The sequence below is a fragment of the Arabidopsis lyrata genome (assembly GCF_000004255.2).
Source record: "Arabidopsis lyrata subsp. lyrata unplaced genomic scaffold ARALYscaffold_8, whole genome shotgun sequence".
In the NCBI taxonomy this organism is placed as follows: domain Eukaryota; kingdom Viridiplantae; phylum Streptophyta; class Magnoliopsida; order Brassicales; family Brassicaceae; genus Arabidopsis; species Arabidopsis lyrata.
The window spans coordinates 11258332-11278908 of record NW_003302548.1 but is presented as its reverse complement, the minus strand read 5'-3'; the positions used below and the strand labels follow the sequence as shown (position 1 = coordinate 11278908).

The following is a 20577-nucleotide window of genomic DNA, read 5'->3' as shown; positions in this document are numbered from 1 at the left end:
TGCTTCCTTTATGGCTCGCCACCCTTGCATAATTTTTTTGCACTTCATAAATTTGTAATATTATATGAAACAGCATATGCAGCTCATCACAGGTGTAACGCCCTAACCGTCCTTACCAGTGGGCCCCACGTTCTCTCTCGGATCCACGGCCGCACTCCTCTCCGACGGCCGGTCCGCTACGTCCGGGAGGTTTTAAAGACTTGTTTATCGATCCTACAAATCACCACATGATCTTTTCCCTGTGTTTTGTCCTCACTCACACAGTTCCGAAAATCACTTCCCGGAAGGTCACCCATCCTCTGAAACTACTCCAACCCAAACACGCTTAACTGTGGAGTTCTCTCAGGACAGTTGACCGAAAAGATAAGTGTACTTTGGTGACATAGGTTGCTAAATCAATCCTTTTAAACCTCTCCGCATGCACCACAATATTCCTGAAACCAGGGTGTTACAACTCACCCCCACTAATTGATCGCAACGTCCTCGTTGCGCACCAAGACCGTCACCCCTACGGTGTGAGCCTTCTTGACTCCATACTCGGCTGGGTTCGGCTCTGATACCACTTGTAATGCCCCGACCGTCCCTACCAGTGGGCCCCATGTCCTCTCTCGGACCCACAGGCCCACTCCTGTCCGACGGCCGGTCCGCTACGTCTGGGAGGTTTTAAAGACTTGTTTACCGACCCTACAAATCACCACATGATCTTTCCCTGTGTTTTGTCCTCACTCACACTGTTCCGACAACCACGCTTAACTGTGGAGTTCTCTCAGGACAGTTGACCGAGAAGATAAGTGCACTTTAGTGACATAGGTAGCCAAATCAATCCTTTTAAACCTTTCCGCATACACTACCATATTCCTCAAACCGGTGTGTTACAACGGGAATGCTGGTGAGATGGCATAAACTTTTTAAAACGTGTTGTCATCATTGATACTTGGTTTGCAAGTCTTGTGTCCACCCACTATGTAGATTTCATGAAATGTGAGGACAAGAAAAACTATGACTGGGGTTCATCAATCAAGTTATTGTGGAAGTCGAAACTAACACAATCGAGATTTGTCTAGGGTTTTAATTTAGGGATACGATAAATGTGAATTCTCAAAGAACAACAGAAACAATTGTAAGCAAAGATGGTGTTCTTGATCTTATTGATGAAAAGAGTAGTTTTGATCGTACAAGAGTTTGATCGTAAAAGAAAAGATGTTTGTGCTATGAGAGCTTTGCGTAGTGTAAATTCTAGAGCGATATTGCTTCCCCTTCTGTGAGAGCCTTGAGTCGCTTTATATAGGGATAGTAAACCGCCTCTCCACCGATATTCTCGGAAGATTTCCATTTTCCTCGGAGTCGGCTTAGAATATTGCGGATAAGGATACTTTCCTTATTCTTCGGAGGCTTTTGGAAGATTTCTTGATTTGCAAAGATCCTTCAAGAATATTCCTTATCATTTCCGAGTATATCGGAAATGATCCTTCTTTTTCGGAAATGATGCCGTTCTATGCGGAAGTGATACTATGGAAGTGAATGTTTAACCAAGTCTTTGCCTCGGGTAACCAAGTCTTTGCCTCGGGTGACTCTGAAAATTTCACCTCGGGTGACTCTGAAGATTTCACCTCGGGTGACTCTGATGACTTCGCCTCGGGTGACTTTGCCGACTTCGCCTCGGGTCACTTTGAAGACTTCACCTTAGGTGACTCTGATGACTTCACCTCGGGTGAAACTGAAGACTTCGCCTCGGGTGACTTTGCAGATTTCGCCTCGGGTGACTTTGCAGATTTCGCCTCGGGAACAATACACATTTCACCTCGGGTAGCACTGAGACTTTGCCTCGGGTAGCACTGAGCCTCGGGTAGCACCGAGACTTTGCCTCGGGGTAACTGCAGTATAAGGCTCGGCAGTGTACCCCGAGCTGACTGTGTACCCCAAGCTGGCTGGCAGACTGACTGGCAGACTGACTGGCAGGGTACCCGAGCTGACTGGCAGGGTATCCGAGCTGACTGACAGGGTATCCGAGCTGACTGACAGGGTATCCGAGCTGACTGGCAGACTGACTGGCAGGATACCCGAGCTGACTGGCAGACTGACTGGCAAGGTACCCGAGCTGACTGGCAGGGTACCCGAGCTGACTGGCAGATTGACTGGCAGGGTACCCGAGTTGACTGGCAGGGTACCCCGAGCTGATTAGCAGGATAACCCGAGGTGTTGAAGTTTGGCTCGGTCTCAAAGGATGGGTGAAATCCGACCCCAACAGTTAGCCCCCCAGCTCGTTGACTTGGGGAGCAAGTGTGACGAGCTTCATGAACAGGCTGACTGAGCCGTTTACCATTCCCGGTGCTTCATCCCTGACGGTTCACATCTCTTTGGGATAATGAGGTGGCTTGTGCGAAGAAGGCCGCCAAGAGGGAGGTCGCCGCCGAATTTACCGAGGAAGTCATGGCGTCCATGGCGAAAGTCGCTCTATTCGACCAAGTGTGCGACCGTTACATGTACTTTATGCAGGAGAAAGCCAATGATGAGTTGATCGCCGAGCTGGAGAACAGCAAGAAGATTGAGAATGGGAAGAAGTGTTGAAGTGGAAAAGCGGAGTACGCCGATGCTGAGGCTGAATACATCAGACTTGGTTCTTGAGCTACAGGAGGATCTGAAGGTTTTCCCAGGGTCTCCGGACTCTGTCCACGAAAACCTCGGAAATAGATCGATTAAAGGCAACGCAGTTGAAGTAGGTGTCACCGACTTAGGGATCAAGTGTAACGAGCTTCATGAACGAGCAGACCGAGCTGTTAACTTCTGCTTTGAGTCGCCAGTGAACCTGAGGCGGCACTCTTAGAACCGTCCTTTTTCTTCTTTTTTGGTTGTAGTGTAAGATTGTGCATGGATGACTTTGTCGTTGTATTTTTGCAAAGTAAATACAAACGCTATTTTCAAAGATCCTTGTCTTCGAAGAGAATACAATGATTTTGAATAGTTTCCGTATCGAAACATCTTTTTGTCCTAAGTAAAAAAGAATTATGTAGCCGGAGCGAAAGATAGATACCAGTGTTAAGATAAACTGGGTTTTAGCAGAAAGATTTGAACGTTCACGGTCGCGACCCGATTCGATTCAATCGATAACCAGTGCTTAGAAGCGAACTGGGGCACCAGTGTTAAGATTTTACTAGTGTTTCTGAAGACAATTTCATCTTTGGTCGGATATCTTCGACCAGATTGTCTCAAATGCTTATATAGCGCGCTGTAACCGTGGAGGTGTAGATGAATTTACTTCGCGGGCGTGGCCATCGCCCAAACGAACCGAACGGAGTTTAGACCGTGTTGATTTCCCGAGGCGAGTTTCGGGGTAAAGACCGAGGTGGATTTGATCAGATAAAAACCCGAAGTATAAATTTAGAGGCAAAATTTGTTAAAAATTTGAGTTGGAGTATGTGTATACGGACCCCACTCCCTCCTTTTTTAATTAGGGGGGTAGCTGAACTCGTCCGAGGACGAGCTGCCTACGTACCCTTATTAGGGATCAAGCCACCTCGTAGTTCAAGTTTATGCGTACCTTAAGTTTTTAGCGGTAGTATTTCCTGAGGTGTTTCCACAACTGAGATAGTCTCGGCCTCCTCGGGACCGGTTGTGACGGCAATGGGGCTAGGATTCGTCATCTCCACCTCAGGCTCATCAGTCGCTTTGGGAGGAGCAAGAGTTCCGAGAACGGCCTCCAAAGCTTTCTTCTCTACGGCCGCCTTCCTTTCCGCGAGGTACTTATCCTTGCTTCGGCCAATCTTCGCCTTTTTATGATTGACCTCGACTTTAGATTCGGCGAAGAGGTTTCGAAGTTTATGTGCTGCCATGAAGCACATCCTGGAATTCTTTTGGCTTCCCCATATCGTTTTCACACCGTTAGGCGTCAGGAATTTCAAGCAGAGATGGTATGTCGAGGAGACAGCTCGCATTAGGTTTAACCATGGGGTGCCCATAATGGCGTTGTAGATGGTCGGCTGATCTGTGATAGAGAAATCAACTATCTTCGTTATTCCACTGGCCTGGACTGGCATCTGAATAGTTCCGAGTGTCATTAGGGTTTCTCCAGAGAATCCAAGTACTGGCCTCGGAGTCTGGTTTACTTGCGACATGCTGATGTTTATTTGCCGAAGCGTCTCGCAGAAAATTACGTCAATAGTGCTGCCGGTGTCGATCAACACCCTTGATACGTCGTGATCTCCGATGGCAAGCGTGATGACCAGAGGGTCGTTATGAGGCCTGTCGAGCCCATTTGTCTCACTTTCTTCGAACATGATTACATCGTTAGGTTGGTCGAATGGCCTTAACCAGTTGCTGGGTGCTTCGGCTCGTCTCTGATAGGCTTTGATCGCGGCTACGGTGTCGGGGCAAAACGCTGATCCTCCCATTATCGTGTGGATTCTTTGTCGTGTTCCGTCATGCTCCTCGTTGGGTGTTCCCCGGATTCTCTTCGGAGCCTCTGGCTCCCTTGGCTCGGGACCCCTTGCTGTGTCCACCTGTTCGGGCTGAACTTGTTCTGGCTGTAGGTCTTTGAGGGTTATGTTCGTCCCAAACTCTCAGACTAGAAATTTGGCCGCTAATATTGCTCCGAGGTTCCTGCATCTGGAAGTGTGATGCCCGAAGGTCTTGTGATGCTCGCAGTATTCTTTTTCGTCACCTGGGGGTTGACTTCTTGTCCAAGTGAATGAATCTCTTCCTCGCCCACGGCCTTGGCCTCGGCCTACGTCGACTTGATAGTTGTGGGCTCCTGAGAAAATGTGCCCCTCGTGGTGTGTGTACATTTCATTCGGATTCGGCTTCTTCTGGCTCAGCGGTCCTGTTTGGGCTTTCTCGGTTCGAGATGCTTGTTTTATCGCCTCGTGTCTCTTCGCTAGTAGCTCCATTTCTTCTTCGTGGGCGACGAAATCCGAGGCTCGGTTCAGCGAGTCGCGAATTGTTGTTGGTTTAGACAGGTTCAACTCTTTCCTAAATTCTGACTTGTACCAGAGAGCTTTCTTCAAAGCCGAAAGAGCGGCTACATCTGTAATTCCTTCGACCTTGGCTAGCGTCGATTTGAAGGTTGTGAGGAAATCTCTTAACGGCTCGGTGGGCTGTTGAGACAGAGACCATAGATCCGCGTCGGAGGTTCCGGGGTCGATGAGCACGGAGTATTGCTTGAGGAAAAGTGTCGACAGCTCGTTGAAACTATCAATCGAGTTTCGTTCCAATCTTGAAAACCACTCTAATGCGGGTCCCTTGAGGTGTTCCACGAATAGTAAGCATAGACCAGCATCCTTCTCCCCGGGCTTAAACCTGGCTCGGGCCACAGATATCACGAACGATTTAATGTGGCACTTCGGGTCGGTTGATCCGTTGTAAGAGTCGATTTTGAACTTTCCCAGATTGGACATCGTCGTTTCGGAAATTCTTTTGGTGAAAGGCGTATTCCGAGATTCTTCCAAAATTCGGTCGATGTTCGGTGCGGAGGATGAAACGCTATGTATCTGGGTTTTGACGAGCTTCATATCAGCTTCCGCCTTGGCTAGGGAGGCTCGGATCTTGCTTAGCTCGTCTTCTCTTTCGGATTCTTCGGCCCACCTTATGTTTTCCTCAGTTTCTTCGTCGTTAGTAAGGTCCGTTCGCTCGGCGGAGTTAGCTCCGGCTCGGGTGCGCTCGTCTTGCAAATCATCTGGCTCGTCCGTCACGTCCACTGCGTCTGGTTTGGTGGGATCATCTTGGTTCTCGCGTCAGACAGGGTCGGCTCGGGTTGCGACTCTGGTGTTGTCGGTTGGTGTCGCGAACGTGAGTCTTGTTGGGTTGATGCCAGGCAAGTCCCTCCGAGCTCGTGGCGGCCGAGTCTGGAAACGCGTGGTTTTTTGTTGCCCACGGGTTGTGATTTCGTCGATTCGCTGTGCCAAGGTCTTGTTAGCTTTCTCTTGGTCATCAGCTTTCTTCTGGAATTTAACCATCAGGTCTTTCAGTTCGGCTAGAGTCGCTATGATTGTCGGATCGGCTTGAGGATTCTGAGGGTTCGGAGGGTCCGGGTTCCCTCCTCCAGCTGGTGGTGTCTGACGACCGTCTTCGTTCATCGTCCTTTTTGGTAATCGAGTTCTGCGTCTTAGGGTAAGAGAATTCTAAAGTATCCCCACAGACGGCGCCAAACTGTGGAAGTCAAAACTAACACAATCGAGATTTGTCTAGGGTTTTAATTTAGGGATACGATAAATGTGAATTCTCAAAGAACAACAGAAACAATTGTAACCAAAGATGGTGTTCTTGATCTTATTGATGAAAAGAGTAGTTTTGATCGTACAAGAGTTTGATCGTAAAAGAAAAGATGTTTGTGCTATGAGAGCTTTGCGTAGTGTAAATTCTAGAGCGATATTGCTTCCCCTTCTGTGAGAGCCTTGAGTCGCTTTATATAGGGATAGTAAACCGCCTCTCCACCGATATTCTCGGAAGATTTCCATTTTCCTCGGAGTCGGCTTAGAATATTGCGGATAAGGATACTTTCCTTATTCTTCGGAGGCTTTTGGAAGATTTCCTGATTTGCAAAGATCCTTCAAGATTATTCCTTATCATTTCCGAGTATCTCGGAAATGATCCTTCTTTTTCGGAAATGATACCGTTCTATTCGGAAGTGATACTATGGAAGTGAATGTTTAACCAAGTCTTTGCCTCGGGTGACTTTGAAGATTTCACCTCGGGTGACTCTGAAGATTTCACCTCGGGTGACTCTGATGACTTCGCCTCGGGTGACTTTGCCGACTTCGCCTCGGGTCACTCTGAAGACTTCACCTCAGGTGACTCTGATGACTTCACCTCGGGTGAAACTGAAGACTTCGCCTCGGGTGACTTTGCAGATTTCGCCTCGAGAACAGTACACATTTCACCTCGGGTAGCACTGAGACTTTACCTCGGGTAGCACTGAGCCTCGGGTAGCACCGAGACTTTGCCTCGGGGTAACTGCAGTATAAGGCTCGGCAGTGTACCCCGAGCTGACTGTGTACCCCAAGCTGGCTGGCAGACTGACTGGCAGGTTACCCGAGCTGACTGGCAGACTGACTGGCAGGGTACCCGAGCTGACTGGCAAGGTATCCGAGCTGACTGACAGGGTATCCGAGCTGACTGGCAGACTGACTGGCAGGATACCCGAGCTGTCTGGCAGACTGACTGGCAGGGTACCCGAGCTGACTGGCAGGGTACCCGAGCTGACTGGCAGATTGACTGGCAGGGTACCCGAGTTGACTGGCAGGGTACCCCGAGCTGATTAGCAGGATAACCCGAGGTATTGAAGTTTGGCTCGGTCTCAAAGGATGGGTGAAATCTGACCCCAATAGTTATTTGTAACAAGATAATCCACTTGAATTCACATGAAATCTGAATTTCTCAAGCAACACACCGTAGAATTCCTAGACCCCTTTATTTCCTCAACTCTGGACGAAGCTATTGCTTTTCTGATGACACCAATTATTGATAGTTTTCTTGGCTACTCAAAAGATTTTGCAGCCTTTCTCTGATTACCCACCTCACGACTGAGCCTTTCACTTGTAGTCGTACTACCAGATTATACGACAACAAAAGTGATGGAGTTTGTGGCCCGGTATCCGCAAAGTTTTTTTAGATGCATGTTCATGGTATGGACTATGCTAACATGACTGCTTTTACTGATGAGGTTGTCACTCGTATTAGGAAGGCATGTTAACATGTGAGCTCACTACTCCAAAAAAAATATATTGAAAAAGGTAATAATATAATCTTACAACATTTTTTCACATATCACAGAATTGATTCATGTAAAGATAAGTAATGTTCAAAATGAATACTAACATGTGAATTTTCTCACAAAATGACATCATATGTACATATATGACACATATTTTGGCAGGTTTTAATTTTTCTTCATTTTTTATGAATGATGAAGTAATAAAATATAGCCCATTAGTTATTATCATCGATATGAATGTTGTGAGATTATGCAAATGTATACATACTTCAACAAGTTATTAAATCAACCAAAAATAAAAAAAGAAGAAAAATATAAAAATATTAAATAGTTTATTAAGTTGTGTTTGATAGGAGATACACAATATATATATATATATATATATATATATTATATATATATATATTGTGAAAACATTAACATAATGCTAAAACTCACATAATGTAAACTTTTCTAAACACAGAAAGTAAATATGCTATGACAATATATCGAGATCTACATAATTGTTTTTTGGGTTCGCGGATTTCACTTCATAGATGGGCTTTCATAGCCCAAAGTACTTGGTTTGCAAGATACACATCTTGCTCTCCAAGTTATCTCCAATATTCTCCCGCACGACAAATATGTGACGCGAATGCAAAACGCAAAATATTCAAACACAAAGCAGAAAACCTATGTCGTGGACATCATGTAAGGATGGATAAATCATGTCAACATATATGAACTTCAATTAAGATTAATTTTAATCGATCCAATTAACATGTATATGAAATCTTGTGAACTGATACTTTAAATTGATCCAATTCATATATATATATATATATATATATATATATATATATATATATATATATAAGAGAAATTGTGTGAAAATTTGTGTGAAAATCGTGTGAAGTGATACCTGTTAATAATATATGACATGTGTCTCTTATTTGAGAAACAGTTTCTCACAATTTTCTCCCAGGGTTTAAAACTTTAAATAACCTGGTAATCGTGTGAAGTGAAACTCGCGGTTGCAGTTTATCAATGTGTCGTTAATGTGGCCGTCGTCCTCAGAGTCGGAGTCATCGTCCAATGAGTCGTCGCCGTTGTTCGGCATGTTGTATTCATGTGGATGATTATGCGAGACATCTTCATCGCCGTTGTAAAACACAGCTAGTAGTAAGAGAGGTGACATTTCTGAGATTTGTTTTTTTCTTGTGTTATCTTTGTGATAGAAGCTTAAAGTCTAGATTGGCAAAGCACGCCTTTATATAGCAATTACGAACACTCAACGTCCATTCAAGTAAATTAAAGTAAAATAGAAAAACAAGAATTAAATTTAGAAATATAAAAAAGTGAATTTACGACACCCTACCATCCATTCGTTATCTTACTATTTTCTAACTAGAGTTTCCATTGAAATCTAGATATATGTATTTCTCAACAAATTAACTTTTTTTAGTTGCATGTTTCTGAATATTGGGTGTCTTTTTCAAATCATTTATGCAAAGTCAATGGAGCTGACATGTTAACATGTGAACTCACTACTCAAAAAAAAAATATATAGAAAAAGGTAATAATATAATCTTACAACATTTTTTCATATATCACACAATTAATTCATGCAAATCCAAGTAATGTTCAAAATAAATACTAACATGTGAGTTCTCTCACAAAATAACATCATATGTACATATATGACACATATTTTGGCAGATTTATTTTTTTCTTCATTTTTTATGAATGATGAAGTAATAAAATACAGTTCATTAGTTACTATCATCGATATAAATATTGTGAGGTTATGCAAATGTATATATACTTCAACAAGTTATTAAATTAACCAAACATAAAAAAGAAGAAAAGAATAAAAAAATTAAATAGTTTATTGAGCTGTGTCTGATATGAGACACACAATATATATATATATATATATATATATATATATATATATATATATATTATGAAAACATTAACATAATGCTAACAATCACATAATGTAAACTTTTCTAAACAAAGAAAGTAAATATGATAGGACAATATATCGAGATCTCCATAACTTTTTTTCGGGTTCACGGACTTCACTTTATAGATGGGCTTTCATAACCCAAAGTACTAGGTATGCAAGACACACATCTTGCTCTCCAAGTTATCTCCAATATTCCTCCGCACGACAAATGTGTGGCGCGAAACACGAAACGCAAAATATGCAAACACAAAGCAGAAAACCTATGTCGTGGACATCATGTCAAGGACGGACAAATCATGTCAACAGATATAAACTTCAATTAAGCTTAATTTAAATCGATCCAATTAACATATATATGAAATCTTGTGAAGTGATACTTTAAATCGATCCAATTAACATATATATTGATATATATAGAAATTGTGTAAAAATTTATGTGAAAATCGTGGGAAGTGATACATGTTAATAATATATGTCATGTGTCTCTTATTTGAGAAACAGTTTTTCACAATTTTCTATCTGGGTTTAAATGACCTAGTAATCGTGTGAAGTGAAACTCGCAGTTGCCGTTTGTCTAAGTGTCGATTATGAGGCCGTCGTCCTAGGAGTCGAAGTCGGAATCCGATGAGTCGTCGCCATTGTCCGGAATGTTGTATTCACGGGACGAGGTTATATGGTGGGACGGGTTTGGATCTATATCAATACGAGACAGTATACCACGGGTGAAATCCTAGAATTAAGAATCAAAATACAATTATCCAATTTTCAACACTAAACAAAACAAACGATATTACCAAAACAAATACAACCTATAACTAGATCATCACCCGTACTACAGTACGGGTTAAATTTTATTTATTACAAAATTTATATATTATATATTTTAGAATAAAGTTATGATATATTATAATAGTAATTGAAAATATATAATTAGATTTTTGTCAGTCCCTATATATAATATTAGAATGAATATATTTTCTTTTTTTAATTATACTCAATTATGGATATATTTTTTTAAGATATGGAAACAGAAAATAAAATTATTTTAATAAATTAATATGGTCCGAACAATGAGTTAATAAATTAATATAGTTCGAACAATGAGTTAATTGCATATAATTCAGTTAGATCAAAAATCAAAATATTATAAATGAATAACTTCTAAAATGTAGATTATTTTTAATTAATTAATAAAGTTAGCTATTGTTTTGAATTAATTTAGGAAATTCTTTTTTCAATATCTAATTCTTTGGTTGTTGAAATAGAGATTTGTTTGAGGTAACTACGACATTTACAAATTATTCGCATAATCGACTATGTTATGAACATATATTTAGTATATAATATACCAAATTTAACCTGTGCGTGGAGTCTATATTTTTATTTTAGAATCCTAATAAAAATATTGCGTGCACAATCTATTATTCGTTATTTCCAAAATTGCTTGCACAATCAAATTTTCAAATATTTTGTGGTGTCAACCTTATTTAATATATCTGATCATATAATCTTAACATTACGTCTATTATAAGGATCATAATTTTATATCATATAATATATTACATTTAACCCTCCGCCTACTATAACTATTTTAAATATATCTTTTTAGAAAATCAAATTAAAGTATTTATATATATATATATATATATATTTTTTTATCCTTTTAATCTATTAAATATTTATGATATTCATAAAAACATTTAATTAAACTATTTTTAAATGTTCCAAATTAAAATCTTTAAAAATATTTCTTGTAGTATATAAAATTATGAATTTCAAAAAGAATTATATGAAATTAAATAGAAATATTCAAACAGTTATAAGGATCATAACTCATTTGTTAAAATAATATATTATATTTAACCCACTGCCTATTATAAATACTTGTTTTAAAAAAATCAAATTAGAGTATTCATTGATGATATTCTTTAAATATTGATGATATTCTTGAAAAATATCTAGTAAAATTAATTTTATATGTTGCAAATTAAAATATTTAAAAATCTTATTGTAGTATATAAAATAATTAATTTCAAAAAATAAATGTATGAAATTAAATATAAATATTCAAATTCTGACCCGTTATTCAGTCGAAATTTTTGTTGAACTTATTTTTGGTTAAAAAAAATATATTACTCAAATGTGAATTTTTGAACCATTAAATTTTTTTCTTCATAGATTTAACAATTTATATTCGTTTTTAAAAATTCAAATTTTAGCATATGCAGAAAAAATTTACTTTTTTTTTGTTATATGGATGATATGATGATTTATTTGTTTCATAAAAATAGAATCATATAAAGATTAGAGGTGAAGTATAATGATTAATAACAAATTAATATGGTAAGTTAGATATCAAATCTTATATATTTATTTTGATTGGTCATTCTTTTTTTTTTAACATAATAATATATTTTCGTTTTTAATAATTAAATTAATTAAATTTTATAAATTAGTATTTGACTTGTTTATCCTTAATGAGCTAAATTAATTTATTCTTTATATTTTTTCTGTAATGACATTCTAATGTAATAACTTACAAAGGGGAAAGTTATTAAATGATAATTATAAATTATACTCCCCGTATAGGATTTAAATTAGTTTGTAACAAAAAAAAATTACAGCGGATCATATCCTAGTTGAATTGTATAAGATCATACAAATTTAAAAGTTTAGGTCCAACAACACGAAATCGATTAACTGCCCAAATAATCAGAAGCCCAAAAGTTGAAAATATAAAGTAATTTTGGTTACGAAAAAAGACTCTATTATCCAACTAAATTACAGAAATACCACTCTGTTTCCTTCTCCTCACATTGCCTTTGGCGGCTCTTTTCTTTTTGTCCTCTCTTCCTCTTTCCCGTCGGAACTCGCGAAGCTCTCTCCTCAGGAATCAAAAACCCTAAAACACATTCACTGTATCTTCAAAATCTGCGTGCGACGATGGTAGAACCAAATCAGCTCACTCAATATCTCGAAACTTTTGTTGACATTACTCGTTCCCCAACTCAACAGGTACTTATTGATCGATTTTGACATAGAACAACAGTTTCATGGATTCACCAAGTTTGATTTTGTTTTCAGGATGATAGTCTTAAAGCGATTGCTTCTTCTTTGGAGAATGATTCTTTGTCTATTAACCAATTGGTAACAATTTCTACTCACTTGTCAACTTCTGAATCTTCCATAGGCTTTGTTTGTGTTGTTGATTTATGTATTGCTAATGTGTAGGTTAGAGAGATGGAGATGTATTTGACGACAACTGATAACGTTGTTCGAGCACGAGGTATTGCGATTTTACTGGCTTAGTTTAATGAGTTTATATGTCTCTTAATCTTAACGGAATTGGACATTGGAGTGTTTATAGGTATTCTCCTGCTTGCGGAGATTCTCGATTGTTTGAAAGCAAAGCCGTTGAACGATACAATTGTGCATACTCTCGTTGGATTCTTTACCGAAAAGCTGGTAATTTTGATACTTTGTCGTTTGATTATATCAATTCCAATGTGTCTATTCAAATTTTTAATATAGAAATGAAACGATTGTTGTACTTGAATCAGGCAGATTGGAGAGCGGTGCATGGGGCACTTGTTGGTTGTTTGGCTCTAATGAAGAGGAAAGATGTAGCTGGTGTCGTTACTGATATCGATGCACAAGCTATGGCGAAGTCAATGATACAGAATGTGCAAGTGCAAGCTTTAGCACTGCATGAGCGCAAGGTATGAAGCGGTTACTAGTAGTATTCTGTTATCTAAATGACTGTGTTCTACATTGGATGTTATTTTCTTGAATGATTACATTATCTTCTGCTAAATGACTTTGCAGCTCGGTTTTGAACTTCTGGAGTGCCTTTTACAACAACACTCTGAAGCTATTGCGACTATGGTATGCTAATGCTCTCTGCATATCGATATGTAGTTCAGAATTAAAAATTCTATCTACTGTGTGAGGAATGTTTTCTTGGAAATCTGTAAATATGTGGGAATACAATTATACAAATAATTATTTATTTATGCAAATATGTAATATGTGCTCTCAGCTGGTCAAAAGATTCATGTTCAGGTTATCCTAGTTCTCTTAATTTGATTAGTATAACAAACAAAAGGCACTCAACGTCCTTTAGTTTTCTGCTTCTGTCTTCTTCCTTGTTTATATCTACTCGGGGACTTTCCTCACTTTCTTCTCATCCTATTGACTAAATGACCATTTCGTAGGGCAATCTACTTGTTTATGCTACATGTGAAGCCATCGATGGAGAAAAAGACCCTCAATGTTTAATGATAGTTTTTCATCTAATAGAGCTTTTGGCTCAATTGTTCCCCAGTCCTTCTGGTCCACTCGCTTCTGATGCATCTGATCTTTTTGAAGTTATTGGTTGCTACTTCCCTCTTCATTTTACGCATGTGAGTTTAAAGCCTATCATTTTTATGATGTGCTATATAGATGGGTTTCTCTTTCTTTCACTAAACTGTTTACTGTGCTCTTTTTGGGTTTTTTAGACAAAAGATGATGAAGCTAATATTAGAAGAGAGGACCTCTCAAGGGGACTATTGGTGAGTATTTTGTCAATATTCTTGATTTGCATAAAGTTCTTACTGTCTTATTGTGGCTCAACGGTTTAGGTTCTGAAGGTTAAATATCAGTTGATCATTCTAGTTAGGAGTTCTTAACAAGAAATGTTTTAGACCCTTAGAAAATGGTATGAACATTTGACAGAAGAAGATATTTTGCATCCCATGTCCATTCTTTGAAAGCTGTAAGGCAAAGTACAGTGACTTGGCCTGTCTCTCTGGTATTTATATGCTTCTCTGCTTTGAGGGTACAGATAACTTGATTTTCTGTAAATCTGAATCGTAAAAATCTGTCTCCTTTTCCAAACTATGCTGGTTTGAAGATGGAAATATTAATTTTAGTTTTCTAAACTAAGTATGGCTTACTGTTTCAAGCATGGGGGAAAAGGTATTAGGTTTATATACATAAATGTATTACATTATGTTGAATTCACTGATGTACTTCACTCAATTTTGCAGCTGGCGATCTCTTCAACACCTTTTTTTGAACCGTATGCTATTCCTTTGCTTCTTGAAAAGCTTTCTTCTTCTCTACCAGTCGCAAAGGTGTGTGTTAACCTGTAGTTTTCTGTTCAAATACATCTAGATTATATTCCACTCCGAATGTTGGACAAGTGTAGTTATTTTTGTTCCACTCAAATCTGTCTAGGTTGATTCTTTGAAATGTTTGAAAGATTGCGCTATGAAATATGGAGTAGACAGAATGAAGAAGCACTATGGAGGTCTTTGGTCTGCTTTGAAAGATACATTTTATTCTTCCACGGGGACAAATTTGTCATTTGCTCCAGAATCCCTCAGTAGTCCAGGGTTTGAAATGAATGAGATCCACAGAGAAGCTGTTAGTCTTCTTCAGAGGCTTGTTAAGCAAGATATATCGTTTTTAGGTTTTGTTGTTGATGATATAGGCATAAACATGGTCTTTGATACCATCTCTAGATACTCTGAGTATAAAGAAATGCCTGACACAAGCAAACTGGAGGTTCTTGTTATCAGTCAGATACTGTCTGTTTCTGCCAAAGCTTCGGTTCAGTCCTGCAATATAATCTTTCAAGCCATTTTCTTCCGCCTTATGAATAGTCTAGGGATTGTAGAGAAAACTTCTACTGGCGATGTTGTTCAAAACGGAAACTCTACGGTCTCTACCAGACTCTACCATGGAGGTCTTCATCTTTGCATTGAACTTCTTGCAGCATCAAAAGATCTTATCCTAGGTTTCGAGGAATCTTCTCCGACACCTGGATATGCACAGGAATCATGGTGGTCTATGGTGAAAAGCTTCTCAGTTCCATTGATCCAGGTGTTCACTTCTGCAGTACTCAGCTCTAATGATGATTCTGTTACGGATGTATATTTTGGAGGTGAATGCTTGTGGTTACTTAATAGATAAATTACCATCTTAATGTTCTTGCCCTCTTTTCTTGCCTCTACTTTAGTGTAATACTGAACTTGCGCTACAATTCTTTCTACGTTGCGGTGTTCTTATTCCTATTATCTAAATGTTTTTGTTCTGAATCAATGCAGTAAATGGTTTGCTGACTATGGGTATGTTTTGGGGCGGCTCTTCTCCTATATCGAGATCCGAATTCGAGAAGATTTTGATGACCTTAACATCAATCATCACAGCCAAGAGTGGCAAAACAGTGGTGTGGGAATTGGCATTGAAAGCACTGGTTTGCATCGGCTCATTTATTGATCAGTATCATGAGAGTGACAAGGCTATGAGCTACATGAGTATAGTTGTCGACAATTTGGTCTCATTGGCCTGTTCTAGTCATTGTGGTCTTCCATATCAGATGATATTAGAAGCAACTTCAGAAGTTTGCTCCACTGGGCCAAAGTATGTGGAGAAAATGGTTCAAGGATTGGAAGAAGCTTTTTGTTCCAGTTTGTCTGATTTCTGTGTATGTGTTACCTCCATGACTCTAGATCAGAAAGTTTTCACTTATATTTGAGCTAACAGTTTCTATCTCCTGCTCGATGCTGAGAGCTTGCTATTATAGCTAACATGTTTCTATCTCCAACAAGAAAGGGATCTAGAGCTTCCTTGTATCTAACTACTATTTGGAAAACATTTGTCAGGTCAATGGAAACTTCAAGTCAATTGACAATTGCTCTCAGCTCCTAGGGTGTTTGACCAACAAATTGCTTCCAAGGTACCCAAACTTTTCTTGACCTAACAGTTAGTTATAATAAACACATGGAAACCAACAAGCAATGCAATAACACGATGGTTTTCTATTATTCCTTTACAAAATATAGATGATAACTATGATTACTTTGTGTGAGGAGAAGAGATGATAAACATTATTACTTAACAAAGATGTGATCTTGACGTCTTTGTGTCCATTTTTGTTCATTTACAAATTTTATCGTTCAGAAGACGAAAACTTAAAAACATTTGTGCTGCTGTGTATGGCTTCACTGTTTTTCATCTGATTGGAGATTCTTTCTCTCTATACCTTCTTTCTGCCAAGACCAATATTCTTCTTTCCTCTTTTGCATGTCAGTTTGTAACAGTCCTTTTGACTCATTGTATTTTTGTTTTGATCTCAAATAGTGTGGCTGAGATAGATGGTCTCGAGAAACTCTTGGTGCATTTCGCTATCAGTATGTGGAATCAAATTGAAACCTCTGGAGTTTTCAGTTGTGATTTTAATGGAAGGGTAAGTGCTCGGATGAACTATATACCCTTTGTTTTCGAAGTAGATTTGGTTTATCTATTGTTGATGTTATGAATTTAATTCCTCTTCTACAACAGGAGTTTGTTGAGGCAGCGATGACAACGATGAGGCAAGTTGTAGGAATTGCTTTGGTAGATTCACAGAACAGTATAATCCAAAAAGCTTATAGTGTAGTATCATCAAGCACGCTTCCAGCTATGGAGTCTATTCCTTTGACCTTTGTTGCATTAGAGGGTCTACAGCGTGACCTTTCCTCTAGGGATGAATTGATACTTTCACTATTTGCATCAGTTATCGTAGCTGCGTCCCCTGCAGTATCCATTCCAGATGCGAAATCACTTGTACATCTGCTTTTGGTATCACTTCTTAAGGGTTATATCCCAGCTGCTCAAGCTTTGGGTTCAATGGTTAACAAATTGGGCTCGGGTTCTGGTGGAACAAATACCTCAAGGGATTGTTCCTTGGAAGAAGCATGTGCTGTAATATTTCACGCAGATTTTGCATCGGGAAAAAAGATTTCTTCTAATGAATCTACTAAAATTATGTTTGGAAGTGAGACAACCTTGTCAAAGATATGTTTAGGCTACTGTGGTTACCTGGACCTTCAAACCCGTACAATAACAGGACTAGCATGGATTGGGAAAGGTTTACTCATGCGAGGTTATGAAAGAGTTAATGAAATAGCGCTGGTACTAGTGGAGTGCTTAAAATCCACTAACTGTTCTGGGCATGCTTTGCATCCTTCTGCCATGAAACATGCAGCAGATGCATTCTCCACGCTAATGTCTGATTCGGAAGTGTGTCTGAACAGAAAATTTCATGCAGTTGTACGACCACTCTATAAGCAGCGGTTTTTCTCTACGATAGTTCCCATTTTGGAGTCTTTGATTATGAATTCCCAGACTCCACTATCGAGGTAAATATATCTTTAGTATATTAATTGTTACTCTTTTATAGTTCTACTGCTCTTTCATAAAAAAAAAGTTTGGTCATTAGCATCTTTGGTGCTCTTGTGTTGTACTCTGCCTTCACCATGAAGTCCTTCTATGTCATTTCCGTAGAATGCAACTGCACCCACAAGAAACTTTTTAGTGTTCCTTTCTGGAAAAATAAGAAGACCTCTTGAAGATTGCTAGTTTAATTTTGGTTAGGTGTAGCTAGCACATAAAATCATACTAGTTTAGGCTTCTTTGTTGCACCAAGTTTCATGGACGCATCATAAATAGGCGAGTGACAGTTTATTGTGACAAACAAATTTGATTCTCAGATGACTGGTTTCTTCGTGGTTTCAGAACAATGTTATATGTAGCTCTCGCTCATGTTATATCCAATGTTCCAGTAACGGTCATATTGGACAATACCAAAAAGGTGAGCCCGGATATATACTTTGCATTTTGTACCTTTATGAACTGTTTCTTATAAGAATTGGTCTGTGCAGCTACAACCGTTGATACTGGAAGGCTTGTCTGTCTTAAGCTTAGACTCTGTGGAGAAAGAAACTGTTTTTAGTCTATTACTGGTTTTATCTGGAACGCTTACTGATACTAAAGGTAAGAAAAGTTAGATGCTGGAATACGGAAGCTTATTGCATTATATAAAATCTCGCGTCATTTGTTGAAGATCAAACAATTCTTATAGGATTTGAATTCGTTTGCGCCCACTATAATAGGGATTGTGATTAAATGGTTGTTGTGCCTCAAAAAGACAATTCATATTCAAATTCTCCGAGAAACAACATTTTCTTTTTATTGCATACTAATAAAATGCTCTGTTTGCAGGACAACAATCTGCCAGTGATAATGCACATATAATCATCGAATGCCTGATCAAGCTTACTTCATATCCGCATCTAATGGTGACAAATCATTTTCTCTGCAGTAGCATCTTCTTTTTTCCAACGCAATTGATTCTTGGATCTTTTAATGAAATATTTTACATGTTAAATGGTACGCAGGTTGTTAGAGAAACAGCGATTCAGTGTCTCGTTGCACTGTTGGAATTGCCGCATAGAAGGATTTATCCTTTCCGAAGAGAGGTTAGTTAAAAGATCTAAACCACATGTTTTTAGTATATAGAGTAAGAAATGCGTCTCATCATGAATTTTGAAATTTCACTTAAGGTTTTACAAGCGATAGAAAAGTCACTCGATGATCCGAAACGGAGAGTTCGGGAAGAAGCGATTAGGTGCAGACAGGCTTGGTTAGTCACATGAAATTGATCAATAGTCTTTTTGTGACTCGTAATTGCGGCTTTTAATCACTGTCGTATGAAATGATTCTGATCATTGTCAAAATCAGGGCGTCAATCACATCCACAAATATCCCATTCTGAAGTTGAATTCAGAGATTAACGAAGCCAAGTTATCTTCTTCAAAGTAATGCAGTATTTTTCTATGGCTATTGTATGTGTTTTGATTTATATTTATTTCCCAGAGCAATATTTTAAAATGTATCTTCAGGCTAGCAGCTCCTAACTTGTACGGTTTTACCATGTGTTTGTTCCTTGATGTTAATGCTCTAAGATTCTTGGGTGAATATCCAGACGGCTCATTTGATGCGGAATTGGAGAATGATTTCAAGTTTCTTTTGTTGAGAGTAACACTTCCTATGTTTTGATTGTTTTGGTGAACAATTAGAGACATGATTCTGATGAAATGCTTTTTTTTTTTGACGAAAGCAAAAGACACGTTTCTTTGACCATTTGATCAACGTTTGGAAATTTAAAGCCATTCCACAAACTTGTGATCTTCTTGTTGATTTGTAATTCAACTCGCCTCTATATCGACACGAAAACTACAAAATTTGAAGAAAAAATTGTATAAGAGTCGAAGGAGTTGCATTTTTCTATTGTTTCAAAGGTGATTCTTTTAAACAATGAATAGGATTGAAAATTTGAAACTTATATTGTTTCTTCTCGGTGGTTTCTATTATCTTAGGATGGTAACATCAAAATTGGTTGGGATGTAAAAGTAAACGATGCAAGCCAATGTATGGACAAGGATTTATGAGCAAAAGGCTTGACTTGTTATGGTTAAGTAACCACTGAATTATTGACTTATTTTCTAATTAATTAAGAAAAATATTGGAGTTACCATTTACGAAGTAATTTTCTAGCTAATGTGTGGTTGAAAAAAGAAAAATATTGGGACTGACGTGTGGCAACCACAAATTTTCTCAGTAATTTAATTTATTTTATGCGAGAATTAACGGGACTGCCACCGAAAGTCCATTATCTTGTTAATAATGCCATAATAACTTCAACCTTTTAGACCATGCCATAAAAATGATGTTAAGTGATTATATTAACGGAAAAAATGTTGAAAAATGCGCCACTTTCAAATTTGGAACGATTAAAGCATGAACTCTCGAAATATTTATTTAATCACAAAGTTTTTGTTGACCTGTCTGAAAATAGCTAAGTTTTCGTTGACCTGGCTAAATTAGACAAAGGGTTAAGTCCCCGTTAGAACGACGCTGATGTTGTTAACAATCTGTTGGATCAAAACGACGTCGTTTTGAAGTTTTCAAACGACGTCGTTTCACCAGAAAATAAGAAAAAAAATGGCATCTTCAAAAATTCAAAGTGCCGACCTGTTACACTATTAAGAGTAGGCCTGGGCATTCGGGTACCCGTTCGGGTTCGGTTCTTTTTTTTTGGGTATCGGGTCTA

At 38.6% G+C, this 20577-nt stretch overlaps 1 protein-coding gene across 1 annotated transcript; it reads left to right on the top strand.

The window, feature by feature from the left end:
• Positions 1 to 12409: 12409 nt before the first annotated feature.
• On the top strand, positions 12410 to 19562 carry LOC9301682 (MMS19 nucleotide excision repair protein homolog). Its single transcript, XM_002865562.2, has 20 exons — positions 12410 to 12671; positions 12741 to 12803; positions 12888 to 12942; positions 13024 to 13121; positions 13217 to 13375; positions 13482 to 13541; positions 13871 to 14059; positions 14156 to 14209; positions 14687 to 14773; positions 14877 to 15585; positions 15749 to 16128; positions 16307 to 16380; positions 16785 to 16890; positions 16986 to 17824; positions 18201 to 18276; positions 18347 to 18458; positions 18687 to 18763; positions 18863 to 18943; positions 19028 to 19107; positions 19206 to 19562. The coding sequence occupies exons 1-20, from the start codon at positions 12600 to 12602 to the stop codon at positions 19237 to 19239; spliced, it is 3405 nt and encodes a 1134-aa protein (XP_002865608.2). The 5' UTR covers positions 12410 to 12599; the 3' UTR covers positions 19240 to 19562.
• The last annotated feature ends 1015 nt before the right edge of the window (positions 19563 to 20577 follow it).

Coding starts and splice junctions, on each gene's coding strand:
- LOC9301682 (XM_002865562.2), top strand. CDS start 12,600: ATGGTAGAACCAAATCAGCTCACTCAATATCTCGAAACTTTTGTTGAC. Junction 12,943..13,023: donor TAACGTTGTTCGAGCACGAG/GTATTGCGATTT, acceptor GAGTGTTTATAG/GTATTCTCCTGCTTGCGGAG. Junction 13,122..13,216: donor GATTCTTTACCGAAAAGCTG/GTAATTTTGATA, acceptor TACTTGAATCAG/GCAGATTGGAGAGCGGTGCA.